Consider the following 24,180-nt stretch of genomic DNA (forward strand, 5'->3'; position numbering starts at 1 on the left):
TGTTATTCAACAATGAATCTTATCAATACAGATATTGATATTTACTGCAGAAAACATTGAGCTATTTTGTAAGGTAAATTTTGGATTTGTATTCAAATATTAACACGTTTGCCTATTGTGTAATGGGATATTGCTGCATAATAATACGCAGATCGAAGGACGCTCGCTGCCTGAAAGGCCGGTGAATACAGGAACCCTCATCACATTTAAAACATGTTCGGTTGCGCATTTAAATTATGGTAGCGCACAAAACAAGCGGCCAAAACTGGAAAGTGGGACTAGGCGGTATCCGATTTTTCGACCCGCGCAGGCCCATTCAACCGAAGGCTCTAATTCTGAGCCTCAAATTGCTATGGCTTTACCCGTGTGCATAGGTCCCTGTTCTCTATCAGCGTTCACCTGAATTCCCTTAACCGGCTGGCTAGTTTGGAGTTGAAAACATTCCCAACTGAGACAGTTGTACAAATATAAAACAGATGGATTTGCCGAGAGAGAATAGTCCAGTCTGGGCTTTATTTAATGAACAAGGACTTTTTTACATTGATTTCTGCGCTTCATTAAGATCGTATGAACTGAGGATTGATGAGTCGAGTTTATTTGCCGAAATTTTATCCAGTTAATATTTTAGGCATTTCAATTGATTTAAAAATATATCATTTTGAATCATATTTGAAAGGTTTTGCACCTGGTTGGTGATTGTTTTAAATGTGATATTTAGGTCAGAACGATTTAAATCCGAAAGAGAACAGAAATAACACAGCAGCTGAATTTATTGAGTCCCCTGCTACTCTTCCTCACACACAGCTTATTAAGATTCACACTGTGATCAGACAATTTCAGCAGAGCTGGTACGACGTCGAAAGCCGTCACTGTTAGAATATCATGGAGCGGAGTCCTGGTTTATGTCAATTAACTGAGTATGAAACTGCACCTACTAACGTGTGAGCCTCCACGCATAGTACTCTCAGGGGTATTTCTCAGTCGACGTTCCGCCTGAATTATGTGTGATATAGGGGCAAACACAAAGCATGCATAACAGTGGGTTCTGCCTTCGAGTGTTTTGCGAGTTCGATAAATAGTTTATATTGAAATAAGAAGAAGGATCAGAATTAATATTATAATGTTTTCTTTTGGCGATTAATTGCATTCTCCAAATATATAGTTACTGCAACTTCTTTAACTCATGGGAAATGGTACTTATCAATGTTCTTGTTTAATTTGTTAATACAGCCTCCCAAGTTATGACCACATTGTATGAAGTTTGAAATTCCAATTGAACTATTTGTTTTCACGGGTTATGTGATAAGTACGTTGGCTCAAATTTATTCCGAATTCTCATTGTTTTTCAAGGTCCCATGTGGTGTTTAATGAGGTATCGAGACTTGTGCCTTTACTTCCTTCCACCGGTCTGATATTATTGTTCAGTTTTATGTCGATGCCTTGGTTGAAATTTGTTGCTGCTTCCAGTGCGTGTCTTCATTTACAATTCTAAATCTCTTATTAGAAATAGGAAATGCTGCCTTAGTGACAGGGAAACCTCGCTGCATTCTTGTCAGGTGCACGGTAAAAGGCACATGGCTCTCTCAATCACTTTCTAATTATTTAGAAATAAATGACTGACACTAAACACCAGGCATTGTAATTTATTTGAGGAACATGTCTTCTAAATCAAAGAACTGCTGGAAGCATGTATTATATATTGCTCCGGAAAATATTTCCACAAATCCCGGAATGAACAAAATTATTTGTCGAAAATTGGAATATTTTTCCTTAAATTGGTAATTAATTTGGGATGAAATAGTTAATTTAATTGTGTTGAATTCTGAGCTAGTAGGCTCTTTTCTCATTTGTTTCATTTTAAATCCGCCAAGTTCAAAAGTCCAAATGTTGACCATTGCTTTTGGTGGCCGTTATCTGGGCTAACATGTTTTACATATTTCCAATTGCAACTGAGACTTGGGTGTCAAAAGGTCTAAAGTGATCATACTCCCAGCAGTTTGCTTTTATCTTGACCTCTGCCCCTCTTGTACAGAAACCGCAGACTGAACATGCAATTCGAACCTGGTTATTTAAATTTAGTGGATAAGGAGCGTAAAACGTCGCTGTTAGAAAGGAGCGGATCAAATTCTGGAATGTAAATTAACTCAATGAGTACAGAATCCTGGTCAGGGCAGCACTCACTGGTGAATGAACCAATGCAGATTTCCAGTGACTGACTTTCCTCAGTAGAAATGCGGTCAAACCTACTTGTGATACTTTGAAATAAGAAACATGCAAATGTTTTATTCAGCAGTAGAGTGTTGGACCCGATTTTTGATTAGAATATAATAAAATATTAATCATTGTCAGCATCAACATTGCTCTAATTATCTGTTACCATATGTATAATTATTAACTGCAATCTACAAACAATAAATTAGCTAAAAATGATCTTATATTTACGTATTTGCTCAGAATTTTGTTTAGCTTTTACTTTCATCAATATTATGGCTGTTTGATATAAAGTTGTATTTTCTGCTTCGCTCATTTTCTATGTACAGATTCACGAAATTATCAAGTTTTCTCCGCCTCCTTCCACGTTCCCGATAACTTTTATGTAGAGTTAAGGGGATCTCTGGATTTTTTTTTTAAATTACTTTGCATCGGGGCGAGGGTTATTTTTTTTTTGCTGCTTTGTCAGTAAAAAGAACTAAAATAAATTGTGTTTTACTGTCAGGGAATAAATTCGAGAATAGTTATCAGATACATTTTTCATTTACCGAAATATATTTACATTGGCTATTTAATTTAATTCTTAAAAAAAGTTAAATTTTAAAAAGTTTCAATTCTAAAATTCTAATTGTGTCGCTAATTTAACGAACATTCCCTGCACAGCGCAGAAAGGAGACAGAAGACAAAATTAATATTATCCAGAATAATTTTCACAAACCAAGCGCAGATCAGGTATAATTCCACAAAAGCGGGCCAATGTTGTTAAAATTTAGAATACGTGTGATTAGATGGAGCGAGATTTGAAATTGTTTATTTACATTGTGAAAATGTCATTGAGTGCATATTACGGACTGTATTATTTTCCGTTCATTCGACATCAAACAGGGAAATTAATTTTTCCAATTCTACTAATAACTGTGACATCTAAATATTAACTTGCATCTGCTTAACATAAACTTTGAATACCTGACCAAATAGATATCACATTTCGATTTAATCCAGAATAAAACTCCAAAAACGAGGCAGTTAGTTTTAATTTCTCCCCTGCGGCTCTTGCACAGGCAAAGCGGAGTCGATTGCAAATGTTTTTAATCCCATAGTGCTAGAAGCAGAGCGCATTTACTCTTGGAGAAGAATGATTCACATTCTGGGATGTAAGGTCAATGACTGACTGTACCAACCCTGTTAAAGTTGCAGGCACTGCCAACTGAACCCGCTCACATATTTTTCAAACATATGTTTATCAGTGGTAAAAACAAAAAGCTAAAAGCTACTGCGGATGCTGGAAATCCAAAACAAAAACAGAATTACCTGGAAAAACTCAGCAGGTCTGGCAGCATCGGCGGAGAAGAAATCAATTAACGTTTCGAGCCTTCATGGCCCTGCGGCAGAACTGAAGCATAGTTAGAAGAAGGGAGAAATACAAATTGGTTTAAGGTGGGTTGGGGGGAGGTGGGGTGGGGGTGGGGGGAGGGAGAGACACATTGAGGGTGTGGTGATTGTGGAGATGAGCACATAATCAAAAGATGTCACAGACAAAAGGGTCAAAGAGGTGTCGAAGGTCGTGACATTTGTCTGAGAAAAGTGCTAATTAGGAATTGAAGACAGGATATTCAAAGTACAGCTCGAGTGGGGGTGGTGTGGAAAGACTAACAAGGTTTTAGTTTAGATTTAAAAATAATGGAAATAGGTGGGGAAAGAAGAATCTATTTAAATTATTGAAAAAAAAGTGGGGGGGGGGGGTGGAGGAAACGGGGTGGGGATGGGGGGAGGGGGAGTTTAAGATCTAAAGTTGTTGAATTCAATATTCAGCCCAGAAGGCTGTTAAGTGCCTAGTCGGAAGATGAGGTGCTGTTCCTCCAGTTTGCGTTGGGCTTCACTGGAACAATGCAGCAAGCCAAGGACAGACATGTGGGCAAGAGAACAGGGTGGAGTGTTAAAATGGCAAGCGACAGGGAGGTTTGGGTCTTTCTTGCGGACAGACCACAGGTGTTCCGCAAAACGGTCGCCCAGTTTGCGTTTGTTCTCTCCAATGTAGAGGAGACCGCATTGGGAGCAACGAATGCAGTAGACTAAGTTAGGTGAAATGCAAGTGACATGCTGCTTCAGTTGAAAGGAGTGTTTGGGCCCTTGGACGGTGAGGAGAGAGGAAGTGAAGGGGCAGATGTTGCATCTTCTGCGTGGGCATGGGGAGGTGCCATAAGTGGGGGTTGAGCAGTAGGGGGTGATGGAGGAGTGGACCAGGGTGACCCGGAGGGAACGATCCCTACGGAATGCCGTCAGGGGGGGTGAAGGGAAGATGTGTTTGGTGGTGGCATCATGCTGGAGTTGGCGGAAATGGCGTAGGATGATCCTTTGAATGCGGAGGCTGGTGGGGTGATAAGTGAGGACAAGGGGGACCCTATCATGTTTCTGGGAAGGAGGAGAAGGCGTGAGGGAGGATGCGCAGGATATGGGCCGGACACGGTTGAGGGCCCTGTCAACGACCGTGGATGGAAAACCTCGGTTAAGGAAGAAGGAGGACATGTCAGAGGAGCTGTTTTTGAAGGTAGCGTCATCAGAACAGATGCGACGTAGGTGAAGGAACTGAGAGAATAGGATGAAGTCTTCACAAGAAGCGGGGTGTGAGGAGTGGTACTGTTGTTGTCTGGCGCATTGACCTCTACCTCGCGGAGGCTGAGCGTCAACTTGCAGACATTTCCTCCTACCTCTCCCTGGACCATGACCCCACCACAGAACATCAAGCCATTGTTTCCAGGACTGTCACTGACCTCATCTCCTCTGGAGATCTTCCTCCCACAGCTTCCAACTTGATAGTCGCCCAACCTCGGATGGCCCGCTTCTACCTCCTACCCAAAATCCAAAAACAGAACTGTCCTGGCAGACCGATCGTGTCAGCCTGTTCCTGCCCCACGGAACTCATTTCTCGTTATCTTGACTCCCTTATCTCTCCCCTTGTCAAGTCCCTTCCCACCTACATCCGTGATTCCTCTTACACTTTACGTCGCATCAACAATTTCCAGTTCCCTGGCCCCAACCGCTTCCTCTTCACCATGGATGTCCAATCCCTCTACACCTCCATCCCCCACCAGGATGGTCTGAGGGCCCTTAGGTTCGTCCTTGAACAGAGGCCCCAACAATCCCCATCCTCCACTACTCTCCTCCGTCTGGCTGAACTTGTTCTCACACTGAACAATTTCTCCTTTAACTCCTCTCACTTCCTCCAAATAAAAGGTGTTGCTATGGGTACCCGCATGGGCCCCAGCTATGCCTGTCTCTTTATGGGGTATGTGGAACATTCCTTGTTCCAGTCCTACTCCGGCCCCCTCCCACAACTCTTTCTCCGGTACATCGATGATTACTTCGGTGCTGCTTCATGCTCTCATCGGGACTTGGAAAAATTTATTAATTTTGCTTCCAATCTCCACCCCTCCATCATCTTCACATGGTCCATCTCTGACACTTCTCTTCCCTTCCTTGACCTCTCTGTCTCAATTTCTGGTGATAGACTGTCCACCAATATCCATTACAAGCCTACCGACTCCCACAGCTACCTCGACTGCAGCTCCTAACACCCCGCTTCCTGTAAGGACTCCATCCCATTCTCTCAGTTCCTTCGCCTCCGTCGCATCTGTTCTGATGACGCTACCTTCAAAAACAGCTCCTCTGACATGTCCTCCTTCTTCCTTAACCGAGGTTTTCCATCCACGGTCGTTGACAGGTCCCTCAACCGTGTCCGGCCCATATCCCGCACATCCTCCCTCACGCCTTCTCCTCCTTCCCAGAAACATGATAGGGTCCCCCTTGTCCTCACTTATCACCCCACCAGCCTCCGCATTCAAAGGATCATCCTACGCCATTTCCGCCAACTCCAGCATGATGCCACCACCAAACACATCTTCCCTTCAACCTCCCTGACGGCATTCCGTAGGGATCGTTCCCTCCGGGACACCCTGGTCCACTCCTCCATCACCCCCTACTCCTCAACCCCCACTTATGGCACCTCCCCATGCCCACGCAGAAGATGCAACACCTCCCCCTTCACTTGCTCTCTCCTCACCGTCCAAGGGCCCAAACACTCCTTTCAAGTGAAGCAGCATTTCACTTGCATTTCCCCTAACTTAGTCTACTGCATTCGTTGCTCCCAATGCGGTCTCCTCTACATTGGAGAAACCAAACGCAAACTGGGAGACCGTTTTGCGGAACACCTGCGGTCTGTCCGCAAGAAAGACCCAAACCTCCCTGTCGCTTGCCATTTTAACACTCCACCCTGTTCTCTTGCCCACATGTCTGTCCTTGGCTTGCTGCATTGTTCCAGTGAAGCCCAACGCAAACTGAAGGAACAACACCTCATCTTCCGACTAGGCACTTTACAGCCTTCCGGGCTGAATATTGAATTCAACAACTTTAGATCTTAAACTCCCCCTCCCCCCATCCCCACCCCGTTTCTTCCCCTCCCCCTTTTTTTTCAATAATTTAAATAGATTCTTCTTTCCCCACCTATTTCCATTATTTTTAAATCTAAACTAAAACCTTGTTAGTCTTTCCACCCCACCCCCACTAGAGCTGTACTTTGAATATCCTGTCTTCCATTCTTAATTAGCACTTTTCTCAGACAAATGTCACCACCTTCGACACCTCTTTGACCCTTTTGTCTGTGACATCTTTTGATTATGTGCTCATCTCCACAATCACCACACCCTCAATGTGTCTCTCCCCTCCCCCCACCCCCCCACCCACCTTAAACCCATTTATATTTCTCCCTTCTTCTAACTATGCTTCAGTTCTGCCGCAGGGCCATGAAGGCTCGAAACGTTAACTGATTTCTTCTCCGCCGATGCTGCCAGACCTGCTGAGTATTTCCAGGTAATTCTGTTTTTGTTTATCAGTGGTAGAGCTTTGTGACTGTTGTGTGCTATAATGAGCTGAACGATTTCAAATAGTATTTTCAACTTTGGAATGATGGACAATGACTGTTTTTTTTTTCAAGTTTAAATTATAAATTGCGATCGATCAACGTTGGTTGTGATAGGATAATTATGTTAAAAATGAGTATTAATTGCACGCTGATAGTTGAGGAAAGCATAAGAATTCACATTTTACCGGGAATTAACCTGTAAACATGTTTGATTATGTCTTTCTTTTTTGGGGGGCTGAAATATGTTTTAATTAAATCACTTTCCTAAGGCAGACATTTATATATATGTTACTTATGTGAACCTGAATGTTTGTCAGCCTGTTCCACATGCTTCATATGTTTTTATAATAAATCATGTTGTAGCTAATGAGATATCAGATCTCAACTCTCAAACTTGCATTCCTTTATGTCGCTTTGTATCAGGCTTTAGGTCGCATTTGTATCTTGTGCACCTTGTACATGAGGTACTGAAAGAGGACATGTTTGGGCTGACGCTCAAGGGGTTTGTTTTGAACATGCTGGTGCGCAGCTTGTTGAGTATTGTTGCGCCTTCCATTACCCAGGCAATCACAGACAATTCCAACAAACTCCTGAGTAATATTTTCTAGGTAGGTGCACGCTTTGTGCAGGACTGGCAGAAATCATGTAAGGGGTTGTAGAAATCCAGCTGATGATGGGAATCAATGTAAGATGTTCTATAACACGTTAAACAGGGAATATAGAGATACCAGAATATCCTCCTGGTTAAAATAAAAACCCGAGCCAATTTTGGAAAATGTTAACGCACAGTCAATGATGTGAAACCAACAAATGGAAAGTGACCAATAAACATGCAGGTCACCGTGTCTTCGAGCACCGAGAGTGAGTGAGGTAAACATACCTTCGATAGTATGTTAGAGGGAATTTAGATGGTGAGAAGGTGATCTGTGCAATGGGGTATTCTCGGGATCTCCTGGGTAAACGTTGACCAGTTAATAACATGAACTTGCTCCTGAGCCTGTACTGGATGCATCATCAGTTGTGGAAAACAGATGAAATCACAAACCGCTGGATTATTTCTTCCGAAAAGCGACGGGAAATCTACCTTCAGATAATGATGGAAACTTGGGTGTTTGTTGAATTTTTTTAACATAAAGTTCCTGAAAACATTATGTTCAAAAAATGACAAAATATTCTCGCAGTTGCTTTGAACAAATAACGTTTCTGGCCGTTTCATCGTCCTCTTAACCCATGAAACTTTAATTCTCAACATTTCATTTCAGGCAGAACTGGGAACAGTCAGGCTGATCCATCAGGTAATAACTCTCAATTTTCATAGTATCTGATATTTTCCTGTCCAATCTACGTGAATTAAAACTAACTGTCGGGGACAATTGCGGTACCGATTTGATCATTGATTAACTCGCTCTCCATGTGCCTGTCAGGGAGGAATGGGATGATTCGTGCACTCTGATAATGAACTTATTTAAACCCTGTTGAGGGACAATTGCTGCCTAATGCAGAGCGACCATGACTTGGGTCCCGGAGAGGGGAATGTCAATAACCACTGATACTGCTGCCGATCCAAAATGGGCTGCCAATTCGCGAATTACATCCAGACAGAGATAGAGGTTACATGACGTTCCAGTACCGGTGGGCGGGGGAGTGAAGGGCTGGCTGGGAGAAGGAGATTGCAATGTGTGTCTGGTGCTCTGAATGGACCTCAGTCTCCGCCAATCAGCGAGTTCCCTGTTATAGTCACGTCCATCTCCTGATCTCCGGGGAGTGGAATATATTCTGAACGTATCGACCAACTGTCCCAGAAGGGGCATCTCTCCCACTTATAACCGGCTCGTTTAAAGGGTTGAATACAATTATACCCTTGTGTTTGAGAGGTTTTATTTTTAAATCGGGATTCAATGGCAGATTGGGCACAGGCCAATATTCCAAATTCTTCTGCTCTGACCTGCAGAAAGTGGAGACCGGTTAGCTGGGTCTCGCGGATTTAATGGATTGTAATTCTGCGCTTATTATTGTATTTTACAGAGGCCGTGAAACTGAGACTGGCGAATGGGGGCAGTCGGTGCGCAGGAAGATTGGAGATTCACTACAGGGGACAGTGGGGGACTGTGTATGATGAGAGCTGGGACCTGCAGGACGCCGCCGTTGTGTGTCGGGAGCTGGGCTGCGGGACCGCGGACCCTGCACCGGGCGGGGCTCACTTTGGGGAAGGCTCCGGGCCCATTGCGACGGATAATGTTGAGTGCAGCGGGAGCGAGGCCGCATGCGAGACTGTAAATCAGCTGCCTGGAGTCACTATTCCATTTCACCCAACAATGATGCCAGCGCGATCTGCTCAGGTACAAATATTTCTTCTGCTTCTCATCGCCGCCGGGTCTGATTTTTTCCCCAGGAATAAAGGTGGAGATGTTATTTTGGGACAGCCGATTGCTGAAGAATGAGACTTAGGGCACGATATTCCACTTGGAGTTAATGTTATATTCAATCAGAATCATTGTGTGTCATAAATTCATGTCAATAATTGTGTTAATTTAAAAAAAAATAAGCTCACACCGGAATGGCAGCTTGCACCCCGCTTTATATCACTGCTGGCTTCCTGCTGTGAGGTGACCCGGACCATCCGAGGATAGGGAAAAATGTCCGGAAAATCCCGCACGCATTCTACCCTCTCCCTCGCCACTCGCCCGGATGCTTCGGGATGCTCTTGGGGGAATGAGTGAGAGCGATTGCAGAGTCCAGTTGTTCAGTTGCCCGGCTGTTAGATCATTGATTTATGTTCTCCGTCCCTGTATAAATTCCCTGGTGTAACGACCTTGGGGAGCACATCGGAGCGCGCACGTGTCTTTCATTCAGCTCCATTGCGGAGTCTCCCAGAGAGCAGGGGAATTCCCCAGATGAAGTTGAAACTTCCCGGGCTGTTCACACATAGTTCAAGGCGCCAAAACTTCCGCAGGGGCCGCATGCTCATCTCTGCCATTCCTTAGGTTTCCGAGAGTCATTAGTACGGAATATTTGGGTTGATATTTTACAGGATGTGAAACGGGAATTGGGAAGGATGGTTTCTGTGCGTAGGGAGAGTCTAAGTCATGGGGCAGCACGGGTCTAATCTGCAAACAGAATCCCGATGTTGACTGCAGAGTCCATTCGTTTCAATATTTAATTTATATTGAGATCGGAAGAAGTGCTGCATATCAAACAAATATGTTAAGTGCAGTGCACGGAACAATTGCAGTGAATAATCTTAACAGCGTTACTTAGCTGGAAGAAAGGGGAATGTTCCCCATCAACGCACCCAAGAAATCCTGGCACATGGACCTAACCTGGCCATCCTCAGAACAGATTCATTAGCAATTTAACACTTTGTAGGATTTTGTTGCAAAGGGCAACAATTATAAAACTGAATTAGTCTTTTAAAACTAAACTCAATGAAGATTAAACGGAAATTGCATTTTCTAAGTCACTGATCGATGTCGAACTTTTTTCAACTGCTTCAGTCATGTCTTTCTTGACGTTATATGTTCTGAAGACGAGTTGTTTGGTCATGACTGCTCAGTGCTCGGCTCCATTCGCAATTCATCAAATTAGGAAGCAGCCCATGTCCACACAGAGCAAATCCTACACAACATCCATGCCTCAAATGATAAAAGACAACTAATAAGTGCACCACACGTGTGTCTGCAAACGGCTAACGACAGCAAAGAATGAGAGATTCCACTTAACATTCAGTTGCTTTGCAATCAAACAGTCCATCACCATCTTAAACTTCGGGAACACCGTGGACTGAACTTTCATTTGCAATACCGAATGCCAATGCCGTGGCGTCTTCAAGGGCCAGAGCTTGAATGTCTTGTGAGTTTCGGTCTTCAACTGTCTCACCAGATTTTCTTATTTCCCGAATGATTGCTCATTGTGCAAACTGCACTTGACCTGTATAGGCGCTGCTGAGGCACTGCTCAGGAGACTTCCCATCCCCAAACGAAGTTTTATCTTTGACTGGGTGTTTAATCACCGCCATCAACCACCATTCTCTTCCTCAGTGGGGTAATAAGACTGAATTCTTAATTATGTGCAGGGGGGAACGGCAGCCCCTCTAAAAACATTCTCTTCTCCATCTCTCAAAGAAACAGGCTTCTCGCTCGTTCAAATTCCATGAACTCCCAATCTAACAGCAATGTGGTAGCCCGTTCACCACACACAAGGCAGCTTCTTTTATGAAACACAAAATAATATTCTCAAGCAAAATTGGATGGACACTTAGTACATGTCGTGTTAGCGAAGTTTACATCTATAGTTCTGTTGGAAACATTACACAGAATCACATATTTCCGACGATATAGCAACTTACTCCATAGGACAACCGGTCAATCTCAGGGTTAATGTTCTGTTCTAATTGAGCCTCCCCCGCTCCCCAACCAATTTAGCCTCCCGCCAAATCAACACCATGTCTTCTATCTCCATCAATTTAACGTGAGGTTCCATTCTCCCCCATCTGTTCATCAGTCATGAATAAATCCATGTCAATCACCTCATCTTCTGTGGCCAAGAGTTCCACATTCTAACAACTGTCTGGTAAAAAAAACATTTCTTCTGAATGCATTTGGGAATTTTAGTAGTTTTTGTAAATTTGCAGGTTTGGCCATAGACCACAGTTAACGATCATCTATCCTGTCAATTCGTTCAATCGTCATAAAGATCTTTATCATTTCAGTGCTCCCGCTACCTTCCCTAGTGAAAACAAATGTACCCAAGCAATTAATTTTATTTCCCCCGACCTTCCTCGTAGAACAGTCAAAAACCAATTAAATAAGTTTCAACTTTTCTCGCGTCTCTTGGAATTTGACTGCCCCGTTGCGGCGGTGCCGTGGGTGTAAATGGCGGTGAGCTATTCAAATGTGCATTGACTTCGGCGGGACTGTAATATGCCGGGAGCGCAACAGTGGGCTGACCTAAATATAATGAAACTATCAAGATTTTTAATTTCTTCCCTCCAAAAATGAAGGCTGGGAATGAGATCCATCCGATGGCGCATCTAACTAATTTGCACTTTCATTTTCCAATGAACACTGGAGCTCTGAATTAATGCTAACAAAAGCACTGCATTGTCCTTAACTATTATAACATTCATTTGCAAATTAAGAGCACATTTTGTGAATTTATTGCATTTACTGTTTATTCTGTCTCTGTAAGTACCTCCTCACAGATTTCCTGAGTTTCAGCTGAGCTTCGAATTTGACTTCACAGACTAATTTTGAACTGTTTCCTGTCGATAATCTGTTTCTGTAAACGGTAAACAATATTGTTCCTGCTATCCGTCCTGCTGGAACACAATGTACTACCTTTGTGCTGGTCTGAATATCTACCCTCAATCACTAATCATTGATTTCTGGTTGCTATGCAGTTTGGAATTAATTCTGCTAGCTGTCCGCTAGCTCCACATCGTCTCTCACGGAATTAGCTTGTTTTTTTCTCTCTATTGCACGACAGTACAGAAAATCTACTGTTAAATGTAAAGGAAACGATGTAACTATTAAAAAAAAACAGAAGATGCCAAACCCAATGATTTGAGTAAGAGGTTCCTGTGGAGAGACAATGTTCACGTTTCACACCAGTAGGCTTTTGGCACTAAAACTGTGGAAACGATATTCAGAGACGACATTCGTTAATCGACAAACAATCCATAAACAACGTTGGTAACCATTATAGAAGGCACCGATCTGATACTCTGTTATCCAAACGTTTGAATGCATCCGGCAGTGCAGTTGCTTTCCTTGATCAAATGACCCTTAATTATTGAGGGTCATTTTTGTTTTTATCTCTTCTCCCCTACATTATACGATGTAATTTAGGCTACGTGATGGAAGGTTACTGGACATTAATTGCCAAGGCCCGTGAAGACTATTCGGTTGCAATGAGTTTGCTTCTTCATCGCCTCTCACTGTCCTGATTAAACTAGATGTGAGGGCCGAATGACGATGAGAGAGAATATTGTTGGACTATCACTGTCTCCCCATTTATTTGCTCGTCGATCAAAGCCTTAAGAGGCTCCCTAAAGCTTCGGGAATCAAAAGGTGATGTAAGGGAACAAGAACCAATCGACATAAGCTGTCCTTTCAAGTTTACACTTGAAAGACGAGGAACATTCTGGGGAGCTCTAAATGCACTCCTTACATGATCAGCGTATTCAAACCAAGGCTTGGTTTCCAGAACTGTACATGGTTATCCGGTGATTGGTTCCTTTTGATTCTAGCTGTCAGTATGTTAAAAATGCTAAAATAGCACGAGCCATTTATTTCCCCTTGTATGTGACCGTTACATTTTACTGACAGATTCAAAAGGGCTCTTAACTTTGCTTTGCGCTTCCAGTGTTCGGAACTTTTCACTAGGAAGGTAGTGTGGAATCAAACAGTTAATGTTTGAGGTTATTTCGTGTCTGTGTTCGTCAATGTGCTCCATTGACGAAATGACAAACGCCAGCAGATCAAATGGGAGGCTCTAAACACTCGAGGACAAGTCAGGGTTCCTGGATTTATCCGACTAATTTTCTGGCCTTTCACAGTATGTGCAATAGGTGCCAGGGAAGATTTACGCCCTGAAAGTATTATGAAGAGAAAGCTGCTGTCGCTTCCATATAAGTAGATGTTGTGAAGAGAGGGTCTTATAATTTCAAGAGAAGGGCTTGAAACTTGAGGGGCCAGAGGTAGTAAAAGTAGATAAATTGGGACTTTGAGAATAGATATGTAATAAAATTATTACATACAACCCGATAGAAAATACGGAATGGAAGAGAAGGGGATTTTTTTTGGTGATCAGATGTTTTCCCGCAGGGCTTGATGGGGCTGGGGAGGGGAGGTGCCTGGATGCAATTTGATGTAGTTTATATTTGCAAATTAGTGCCATTGTAATACTAGCTGTGAAAAGTCGGATTCAGGGTGGTCTTCATTAATGAGATCTATCGACTGCACCTCGAAGGTGTGCACGTGTGTTGGGGTGAAAGATGGTATGGTTGGAGGGAAAGGGTAGCATTATCTTTTTGTCATTCAGTGTAGACAGAATTTCAGTGTTCTTCATAGGCCGCATTTCGGTCTATAGTTTCAGGGCGGGAATCGGGATAAGAACGATATGGGAATGAAGAAAGTTGGCTGCAGGTAGAGTAGACATTGTTTGACGTCAAAGTGCACATCTCTTTCAATAGATGCTTAGCTAAGTTCCCTCTGTAGATATAGTGCGTGTTTGTAACACCGTACTGAGGTAGCAATAAATCTACGTATGTTAAAGGTTGCATATGGCCACTTTGCAAGCAATAACTTCTGGAGCAATGTAGGGTTTAGCTTAATCGCGATTATGCCAGAATGAAAATTTTATCAGGAGTCATCATGACAGGTTTTGCTTAAACAGATATGCACAAAATTGAAAATGATTGCGACTATCATGAATTGTTCTTCCTCAGATCACAGGTTTCCCAGAATCGTTTCCGGGGATTCCCAATGCTCGGGCCGACTGGAAATACAGTTCGGCAAAACCTGGGGAACAGTGTGTGATCTTCACTGGGATTGGAATGACGCCAGTGTGGTTTGTGGTCAGCTTCAGTGTGGAGTCGCTGTGTCCGTGGAAAAAGGGGCTTATTTTGGAAAGGGCACTGGACTTCAACGGAGCGAAAAATTTGAATGTAAAGGCAATGAGACAAGCCTGACAGACTGTCCAAACTCTCCAGTAAATGAAAACGAGTGCACCCACATGAACGATGTCAGTGTGAGCTGTTCCGGTGAGTAAAACGAATCCGAATGACAAAAAAATTTTCCTGGTGAACTTTTCAGAAACTGAGAAAAAGCCATTGATATTTCCTTCTTTCATGATCATTCCCAAGCACTTCTTTATAGTTCACTGTCGCTTTTTATGATTCTGGAATAACACAATTATGTGTAAGTCAGTAACTTCTACGTTATCTGAAAATAGCACATTATTATTGCTAAATTAATGCTTGCACCATGCACAGGTTCTTCATTCACATTTGCCGGAACACCCATTATCGAAAGAACTCTCAAGTCGTGTTCTGTTTGCCAAACCTGAGGCAGACTTCATTAATTACAAACGTAGGCGAATCATTAATTAACGGTGGTTGCGTTATTTTAGAGAGGCGTTTCAATGAATTGACCCAAATGAGGTAAATAATTAGGAGAAAATTTCCTTTCTGGTTTCTCGCTCAAAATAGTGGGATTATCTCAGTAGCAGCATTGCAAGTCTACGTTCAATCTGCCCACGTCAGCAGTTCAAGAGAATGGATTTCAATCGCTTTTGCAGGGGAGTGTAGGAACCAGTAATAAATGCAAACCTTGTCAAATATATTCCTATCCCCGTCAACAACAAATGCATCCTTTGAGTGGCCTTGTTCTGGGTTACTGCACCCGTGACTCTTTATCAAATCTTTGAAATCAATATAAGATTTTTAACATAGTTTTATCGGCCCTAATTCTTCCAGATTAAATAGCTTCAAGTCATCTTTGTTCAAAGTGGGATCATAATACTATGCTTAATTACATTATATATCTTTCATATCTACGTTTTATTACCTCCAAGACGAATATTTTCTTCCGGAGTGCCCTGTCCAAATCTGACATATGTTATACAGGTTGGTTCTGGCCAATACTGGGTATGACTGAAACGTTACGTCCTGTCTTTGGTATTTCAAAGCTGTTGTGACAAAGTCCAAAATTCCATTAGCTTTTTGTTGGATGAACTCTCTACTTTGAGCAAATAGACACGTTCGTTTAAAGGCTTTCGCAGTCTAGTGAGTTTCAAACAATAAGATGTGTAAACAGTGCAGTGTAACACAAACTTATCCATTTTCATCTTTTCCTTTTTTTCTTTCGCCATGTCTATATTCAAATGTGGATTTACAAAATGTTTTCGTCCTTATTTTTATTAAAAACAGGGAAGCATGGACCCCGATTGGTTGGTGGTGAGAACAGGAGCTCCGGCCGGGTGGAAGTGCTGCACGGAGGGCAGTGGGGGACGCTGTGTGATATTCACTTTGGTTTACAAGACGCCAGTGTGGTGTGTGAGCACCTTCAGTGCGGGGCTGTAAAGGCAATTCCGAGGGGTTCTTACTTTGGGCAGGGAACGGGCCCCGTGTGGAAGGAAAATTACAGGTGCCGCGGGAATGAATCCCGATTGACAGATTGTCCGGTTACATCCGGGGAAAATTTTAACTGCTCACATGGAAATGACGCGAGTGTCATCTGTTCGGGTGAGTCCTCTCAGTCGATGTAATCCTTGATTGAAATAATCTCCCTGCAGCACTGAAAGAGGCCTTTCAGCATGTTCTGTCCGTGCAGGTTCTCTGCAAAAGTATCTCACCCACTCACACACCCATGCAATTTACAATAATCCGGTATTATTTTCCATGCAATTATCTGACCGCTTATATTTTAAAATCTCCGATTGATATTCATCCACCACATCTTCAGGCAGTGCATTTCAGATCCTCGCCGCCACATCCTTAGACGGTGCTTTTCATATCTTCAAGCACCATATTCTCCGACAATGAATTGCAGATCCTCATCATCATCATTTTCAGAGAGTGCATTTCAGGTCCTCATCCTCCGCTTTCTCAGGCAGTGCATTGCAGACCCTCATCATCCAAATACTCGAACAGTACATTGCAGAACATCAAACACCCACATTCTTAGACAGTGCATTGCAGATCTCCATTCCCCCACATTCTCAGGCAGTGCATTGCATATCCAAATCCACCACATTCTCAAGCAATGCATTGCAGATCCACATCCCCCGCAATCTCAGGCAAAGAATTGCAGATCCACATAGGCCACAATCTCAGACAGTGCATTTCATATCCTCACCCCCCTCTATCTCGGAAAGTGCATTTCAAATTCTAATCCACCACTTTGTCAGATAGCGTGAAGCAGATCCTCACGTACCACTTTCTCAGCCAGTGCATTGTAGACCATCATCCACCACATTCTCAGACAGTGCATTGCAGATCCTCAGCCACTACAATCTCAGACAGTGTATTGCAGATTGTCATCCACCACATTCACGTACATTGCATCCCGGGTCCTCATCACCCACATTCTCAGTCAATGCATTGCAGATCCTCATCCATCAGAATCTAAGACAGTGCATTGCAGATCGTAATCCAGCATTTTGTCAGACATTCCATTGCATTTCCTTATTCACTACAATTTCAGTCAGTGCATTGCAGATCCTCGTCCTCCACATTCTCAGGAAGTGCATTGCAGGACCTGATCAATCGCACCATGCAAATTTAGCATCCTTACGTCACCATTTCCAATTTGTCCATCACCATAAATCTGTACTGATCATTCATGAACCTTCCGCCAATGGCAATAATTTTTCTGTGTCATATTGTCCAGATCCCGGAGGTTTTGAGCATTCCCTCTCCAAGTAGAATATTCGTAGCTCCCTAAAACTATGTAGAAAAAGTAAGTTTATCATCACCATAATGTTCTTATGAAGCATTTCTGCATCTTTTCTAATGCCTTCAGATCCTCCCTAAAGTTTGTAGCCCAAAAATGGAAGGATTACTCCAGATGAGGCCGACATGAATCATCGCATCTTCCCTGCCGTGTACTCAGTGCCTTAGTTATACATCAAAGAACTCAAAACTTTAGTAGCCTTTTCGCAACCTGCGCTGTGAAGTACAATTGTTTGTAGAAATGCACCCGAGATTCATCAGCTGCTGAAACTCATTTAGAAATGATCCCGTTCTTTATTATTCCTTCTACTCGTCCTTCGTCTGCCAGCCTTATTTCACTTAAAAACACTCTCACTTCTAAAGCACAAGGCCAGGTACAAGAATGACTCAAGTTATTTACCAGAGCAGTCAAGTCTGTGAATGAAGTGCAGTGCTGTGGGAATGCTGCCCTCTATAATATTTCGTGTTCCAGGTAAGAGGGGTAATCGATGCCATCTCTGCATCAGTGGACGTTAATAAAAATGTGAACCATGGCTCTACTTTGAGGGAAACGAGAAAGTCTTCCCCGGTGTCCTTTCCAAAGTTATCCCTTGATCAACATCAAACAATGTAGCTCACCTGGTCGTTATCACATGACTGTTTGTGCAATTTTACTGCGCCCATTATGGCTGCGGCGTTCCTTAAATTGCAACAGTGACGACATTACACAATGCAAATAAATGCCTTTAACTTGCGTTGAGACATCCGGTAGTTTTGAAAAAAAACACTTATCAACTTTAAATATACATTTATTTACTTCCGACAAAAGTGAGCCAACCAATGCTTCCCTCAGCTAAATTTCATCTGGAACTTTCCGGCCCGTTCTAACAGCTTGTCTGCGTTCGATTGAATTTCATCCTTTCAACATTTTACAACACTTAAAAATTCCGTGAAAAAAAAAACAATAAATTGTTCCTCTTACAACCAACAATATATATTACTGGAATAATATATATAATATATATTACTGGAAAATTAGGGTTGCTATCCGGATGGAATGTTCTTTTCCTCTGGCCTGGAAAAGAAGAAATCTTGAACACGACATCCTGTCCCTTTCAAAGAGCAATTCCATCTCCAAGCAGCCATTTTAGCCTTTTATTCCACAGGCGCTAACATTTCTGCCAAGCTTCATTCGTGGCCCTTTTCCAAAGGTCATTTGAAAGTCCATCAAAACCACATCCACCCCATGACCCTCATTAACACTCTCTGTAACCTCATTTATTTACTCTAGCAAGTCCGTGCAATGCGATGTCTCTTACCAAATCCGTCCTAGTTTGTTAATGAATCCACATTTTTTCAAGCATAACTTGCTGTTACTTCTGCCCCAAGGGTTATTTTCCAAGGAAAGAAAGCTTTCCCAAAGACAATATTAAACTTACTGGTCTGAATTTACTGCATTTATCCTTACACCCTTTCTTGAACAAGGGTATAATATTTGGAAACATCAGTTATCGGCATTGAAGAAGGATGGGAACATTATGACCATTATCTGGCGATTTCAGTTCAGGTCATGCCCCTCGAATACATCTCATCCAATCCATGTGTCGTGTCAAATTCAACATCAGTTGCCCAAGCCAATTCGTCATCTTTATAAATATCTAGCCATTGCATTTTTTTTTCTTCTGCCTATTCTTTGTCCACCATTGAGCAGCGTTTTCTTCCTTGGCAAAAACATACTCAAAATGCTCACTCAGCAGCTGAGCCAAAACATCAGCCTTTATATGCCGATGTCCTTCCTGGTGTCGGTTTTGTGCCTATATAAGACTGTAAGATCACGTTTTATGTTAGTGGGACTCTCTTATACGGTCTGGATATTGTACATTAATCTTGGATCTCACTTGCATTATCCAAATTCAATATCCTATGCATATATTTTGTTCTGCTTCACCTTAATCCCCACCTCTTTAATCAGCCAGGGAGCCTTGGAGTTTTTGCACCGTCCTGCACGTGTCTAAGCCAATTTTCCATTTTTGCACCTGCAAAAGAGCCTGCACGTCACGAAAATCATTTATTACAATGTATGTTCACACACCTGAATGGTAAACATAATTGAGGCCCTTTTCCAACCCCTATTGCTCTTATCCTGAATAACAAAACATTATTTCCTCCGTTATTGCAATCTTTCTTTTCTAGTTTTCTGTGCAGTTTGGTTTTTCTCTCTATCATTATCTGCCCGTTCCCATATCCCAGCCAAATCAGTTCTGAACTGTCCAACAAACAAACCAGACGGACATTGCGCTCGGACTTTTTCATCTGAAACACATGAAAACATCCATTGGTCCTTTCTTCACAGAACTGAATCTATGAGTTAATGAGAACAAATCACAAAGTCACATGAGCTTGATTAGCGCTCTCATGCACCGTTTATCCGGCGACGTTCATCAGTTCTATCGCTCGTGCGTTGTGCTGGGATATTTTAATATTATCAGGATATTATTCCGTTGATGGCAATTTACTAGATTGTTTGCAATATCCTTAAAATCATCTGCAGGACTACACCCCTCTTCCTACCTCTGAAATTGCTCCACTAACAGAGCACAAATGCCACTCCTCACCCTCCCGCATCAGAGTGCTCAGCAGGGTCCCAGTGATCTGCCTCACCTTGGCACCACGGTCACAACATTTACTTGAATAATTATTGCCCCGGTTATGTTGAATCAAATGTGCATTTTTTTTTGAACGTTAACCCTTGCTCTCAACGGCTTTCTTCTTGTAGATGAAAGTTGGTCACTGAAATTGACAAATGGGGGAAGCCGCTGTGATGGTCAGGTGGAAATTTACCATAACGGTCGCTGGGGCAGAGTACAGGACAGCCTCTGGGAAATAAATGATGCTAACGTGGTCTGCAGGCAACTTGGATTTGGTGTCGCAAATGCCGCTTATATCTTTTCAAATTATGGAGAGAGTGAAGTGCCTGTGTGGGTGAATGATGTCCAGTGTGGAGGAAACGAATTGCATCTCCGCAACTGCAGCTCATTTGCAATGAATTCTTCTCTCAATGAGAGTGTCGGCGTCGGAGTTCTGTGTTCAGGTGAATAAATAGTTCAATTTTACATGAACATACATAGAAATATCTAATAAGGAGTGTGGTGTGAATATACGTCACATGTTCCTCGAGTTCTTTTAACCTAAATGCTTAACACTGTAGGGCTAACGTGGAGAGAGTGGGCACGGACAGAACTGATCAACAAACAGCACTTGCATGTTAGCTGTGCATTTATTAACGACCGAATTCTCAATTATCTCTCAGACAGGAAATTCTGACTGCACGGTTGGGAGAGTGTGTTGTTAGCGCGGGTCGGCGGGTGTTGTGAGGCGGAGGTGAGGTGGTGTCGGGAGGAGCCTTACAGCTTGGTGCGAAATTGTGTTAATTAAACAACGTTTTCATAGAATTGCAGTTCACATACTGGTCAGGGCAAGAGGCCGCTCATGGGATTTCTTGATTATTCCATCCTTGAAAAACCCAGGTACTTACAGGCCTTTCAGCAGCAGAAGGCTGAGCTTCTGTGAAATGTCTTTCTTAAAAGTCAACTTGGTTTCTTTTTCCACTGATGCTGCCAGACCTACTGAGGATTTACAGCATTTCTTTCAATATAATAAACATAAAATAGCGAGATATTCAGAAATCGAGTGAAATAAGGGTTCGAGATGCGTGCAGGGAAAAATAAACTGTGTACAATTGAAGTTCATAAGTAGTTTGGGTGCAACGATGAATACAAATAAGTTTAATTGAGGTTGAAACAGGGCACACAGCATTGAGCACACAATATGTGAACTGCAATCCAAAATATCGTAGGAGTCAGGTGTGGGAATATTTGAAATATTTGTGCATTCCACACTATAAATTTCAAATAATTAGAGATACATGGTTTCAACTATAGGAACAGTTACCTGTCATAGTCAAGTCAAATATTTTTTAAATTACTTTTGCTGGATAATATTCAATAGTTTCAATTGGGTTATGACATAAATGCGTAATCGAATCCTCTTGATAAATACTGTATTTTTTGGTTCAGAACAAATACAGTTAAGGCTGTCAGATGGTGAAGCCCATGTGCAGGACGAGTGGAGATTTATTACAACGGGACCTGGGGCTCAGTTTGTGATGATTCCTGGGATCTGACAGACGCTGACGTATTTTGCAAACAGCTGCATTGCGGAAAGGCATTGGACGTGACACTTCCTGCCTCTTGTGGACCAGGCTCAGGTCCAGTTTGGCTGGAAGGCTTGGAGTGTTCAGGGGAGGAATCGTATCTCTGGCAATGTCCCTCTGCATATTGGGGTTCCCACGACTGTTCTCATAAAGAAGATGTGAAGATTATGTGCTCAGGTACGGGTGACCTAATTGAACTCATTTCCTTTATACAAGAAGATTCACACAGATGGTATTTTACTGAATAGCGCAGAAACTGCACATCAACGGTTTATTCTGCTCAACGCGTCTGACAGCTTCTTATTCTGCTCATAATCTTATATCATTAAATCTGGCATGAGCTGAATTCCACTCTGCATTTTCCTCTCGTGTCTTTATCAAACGTCACATTCAAGGCATCACCACAATTCGCCCCACCAAACGTCCATGTTCCATGTTCCACATTCTCCTTCTATCTGTGTAATAGAGAGTGAAAAAAAAAAATCTGAAATCGCAATTTTTTTGGCTCTTGTGTTTCTTCGTCCAAAAAAAGCACGGCTTTATTCTAATCAGCACTGAAATAATTTCGGCATTGACACGCCTATCCTGCCGTCTCTGAACGTCTTCCTGCAGTTAGTGGAGTCTGTCTTGGTATTAACTGCAAATCCTAGTGCATTTTGAACATTTACTTCAATTCCAAATGCCAAGTGTAGTATGTTAATCTTAAACAGATGTGACCCCCAGCATTAATCCATGTGCACAACACGCTCCATCTTCTGCTATTCTATGTGAAATCCTGCGTTGTTGTTTGTTGGCTCTTCTTTTAATTCTGCGCTGATAATTTCATTTTCCCTGATCTCAGCCTTAATTCTGATGTTTGAAAACTTTTCGAAAGTTATTGCTTTCAAAATCCATGTGGATTTACATAGACATTATTATCTCCGCATAATCTTTCTGAAACTTCTTCAAGTAATTCAATGAATTGGAAGATGTATAGTTCGCTCTTTTGAAATCTGAGTTGATTTTCCTTGATTGTATCATTGGATTGTACATGCATCACTGTTACATTTCTGGAATAATTATCTCTATTCAGTAAACACATCTGGCACAACTTGTGTTCAGGGGGCACTGTTGACTTGATTCCATTTATCACTGGAAACATCTGGAGATTTCTTATTTCGTTGATAGAACACAAGGAGCTGCGGCTGGTGAATGGAAAGCATCGCTGTCAGGGGAGGGCGGAAGTGTTCTACAATGGGACCTGGGGAACAGTGTGCTGGGACGCACTGGATAGTCATGATGCTGAGGTGATTTGTAAACAGCTACAGTGCGGCCCTCTCGATTATGTTGACTATAGCACTCGGTCATTCGGAGAAGGATCAGGATGTATTTGGCTGGATGAGATAGAATGTATTTCACACGAGTCGACCATTTGGCAGTGTCGGACAGAGCCGTGGGGACAACACAACTGTGATCACAGACGAGATGCAGGCGTTTTATGTTCAGGTAACAAAACAAACCTTCTAATATGAGACTGTTATTTCATTCATTGATGTCCAAATGAGTCAGCACGTTTCCTTCCCCAACAGGAGGAAAGATAACGAAGGACCAACCCGAAAGTGAAATGGATTGGGGTCGACAATCAGGTGATCTATCGGCTTTATTATATCAATTATCTGAGTTGTATACCTGTATTTTTGTGCAGAAATAATAGTGATTGATTATCTTTGACAGATTCGGGCGTAGGTTTGCGCCTGATTGGAGGTAACAGCAGCTGCTCCGGACGAGTGGAGATACAGTGCAAAAACACCACGGGCATGGTGTGTGATGACTCCTAGGATATGGCCGATGCCAATGTTGTCTGCAGACAGCTGGGTTGTGGCTCTGCTCTACTTGCCGCAGGAGGGGCCGCTTTTGTCCAGGGTGAAGGTGACATGTGGTTTGATGAGGTGAGGTGTACCGGAAGCGAATCCTTTCTCTCCGATTGTCCTTCTCAAGCGTCTGCTCAGCCTGACTGTGATCACAAGGAAGACGCCAGTGTGATTTGTTCCGGTAAGGGTAGTGCAGAACGGGGCGGGTTGGAGCCGGGAGTTTGGCGGTTGGTGATTGTTCGTTCAATATGTCCCATGAATTCATAAATGATGAACAACAGATGACTTTCTAAATTAATGTTCTATCTTTTTTTGCATAATAACCCATAGGTCCCGAATTGTCGTTGGCAGCTTCTCCGTCCACACCCGCAGGTTGGTCTTATGAATAAGTAGTATTCCTGTCAAGGCTAATGTCCAGAATGATGTGATATGATTGACATTTGCTTGTTTTTATTAAAAAATTCTGAAGTTAATCTTAGTGCTTCAGAATGTTGGACTATTTAACAATACATAGCATCCTGTGTCCCAGTTGAATCTTTCTTTAAAATTTCATTAA

The 24,180-nt window shown here is 42.5% G+C and overlaps 1 protein-coding gene across 1 annotated transcript in view; it reads left to right on the forward strand.

Annotated features, from left to right (window-relative positions):
• LOC144692027 (scavenger receptor cysteine-rich domain-containing protein DMBT1-like) overlaps positions 1-24,180 on the forward strand; it is a 646,815-nt gene that overhangs the window by 16,543 nt on the left and 606,092 nt on the right. Inside the window, exons 4-9 of the mRNA XM_078560585.1 lie at positions 719-871; positions 8,392-8,424; positions 9,155-9,402; positions 14,577-14,698; positions 21,671-21,951; positions 22,942-23,259. Coding sequence (XP_078416711.1) covers positions 719-871; positions 8,392-8,424; positions 9,155-9,402; positions 14,577-14,698; positions 21,671-21,951; positions 22,942-23,259 — 1,155 coding nt within the window. The remainder of the gene's footprint in view (positions 1-718; positions 872-8,391; positions 8,425-9,154; positions 9,403-14,576; positions 14,699-21,670; positions 21,952-22,941; positions 23,260-24,180) is intronic.

Source organism: Cetorhinus maximus, chromosome 16, assembly GCF_964194155.1.
Source record: "Cetorhinus maximus chromosome 16, sCetMax3.hap1.1, whole genome shotgun sequence".
Taxonomy (NCBI): domain Eukaryota; kingdom Metazoa; phylum Chordata; class Chondrichthyes; order Lamniformes; family Cetorhinidae; genus Cetorhinus; species Cetorhinus maximus.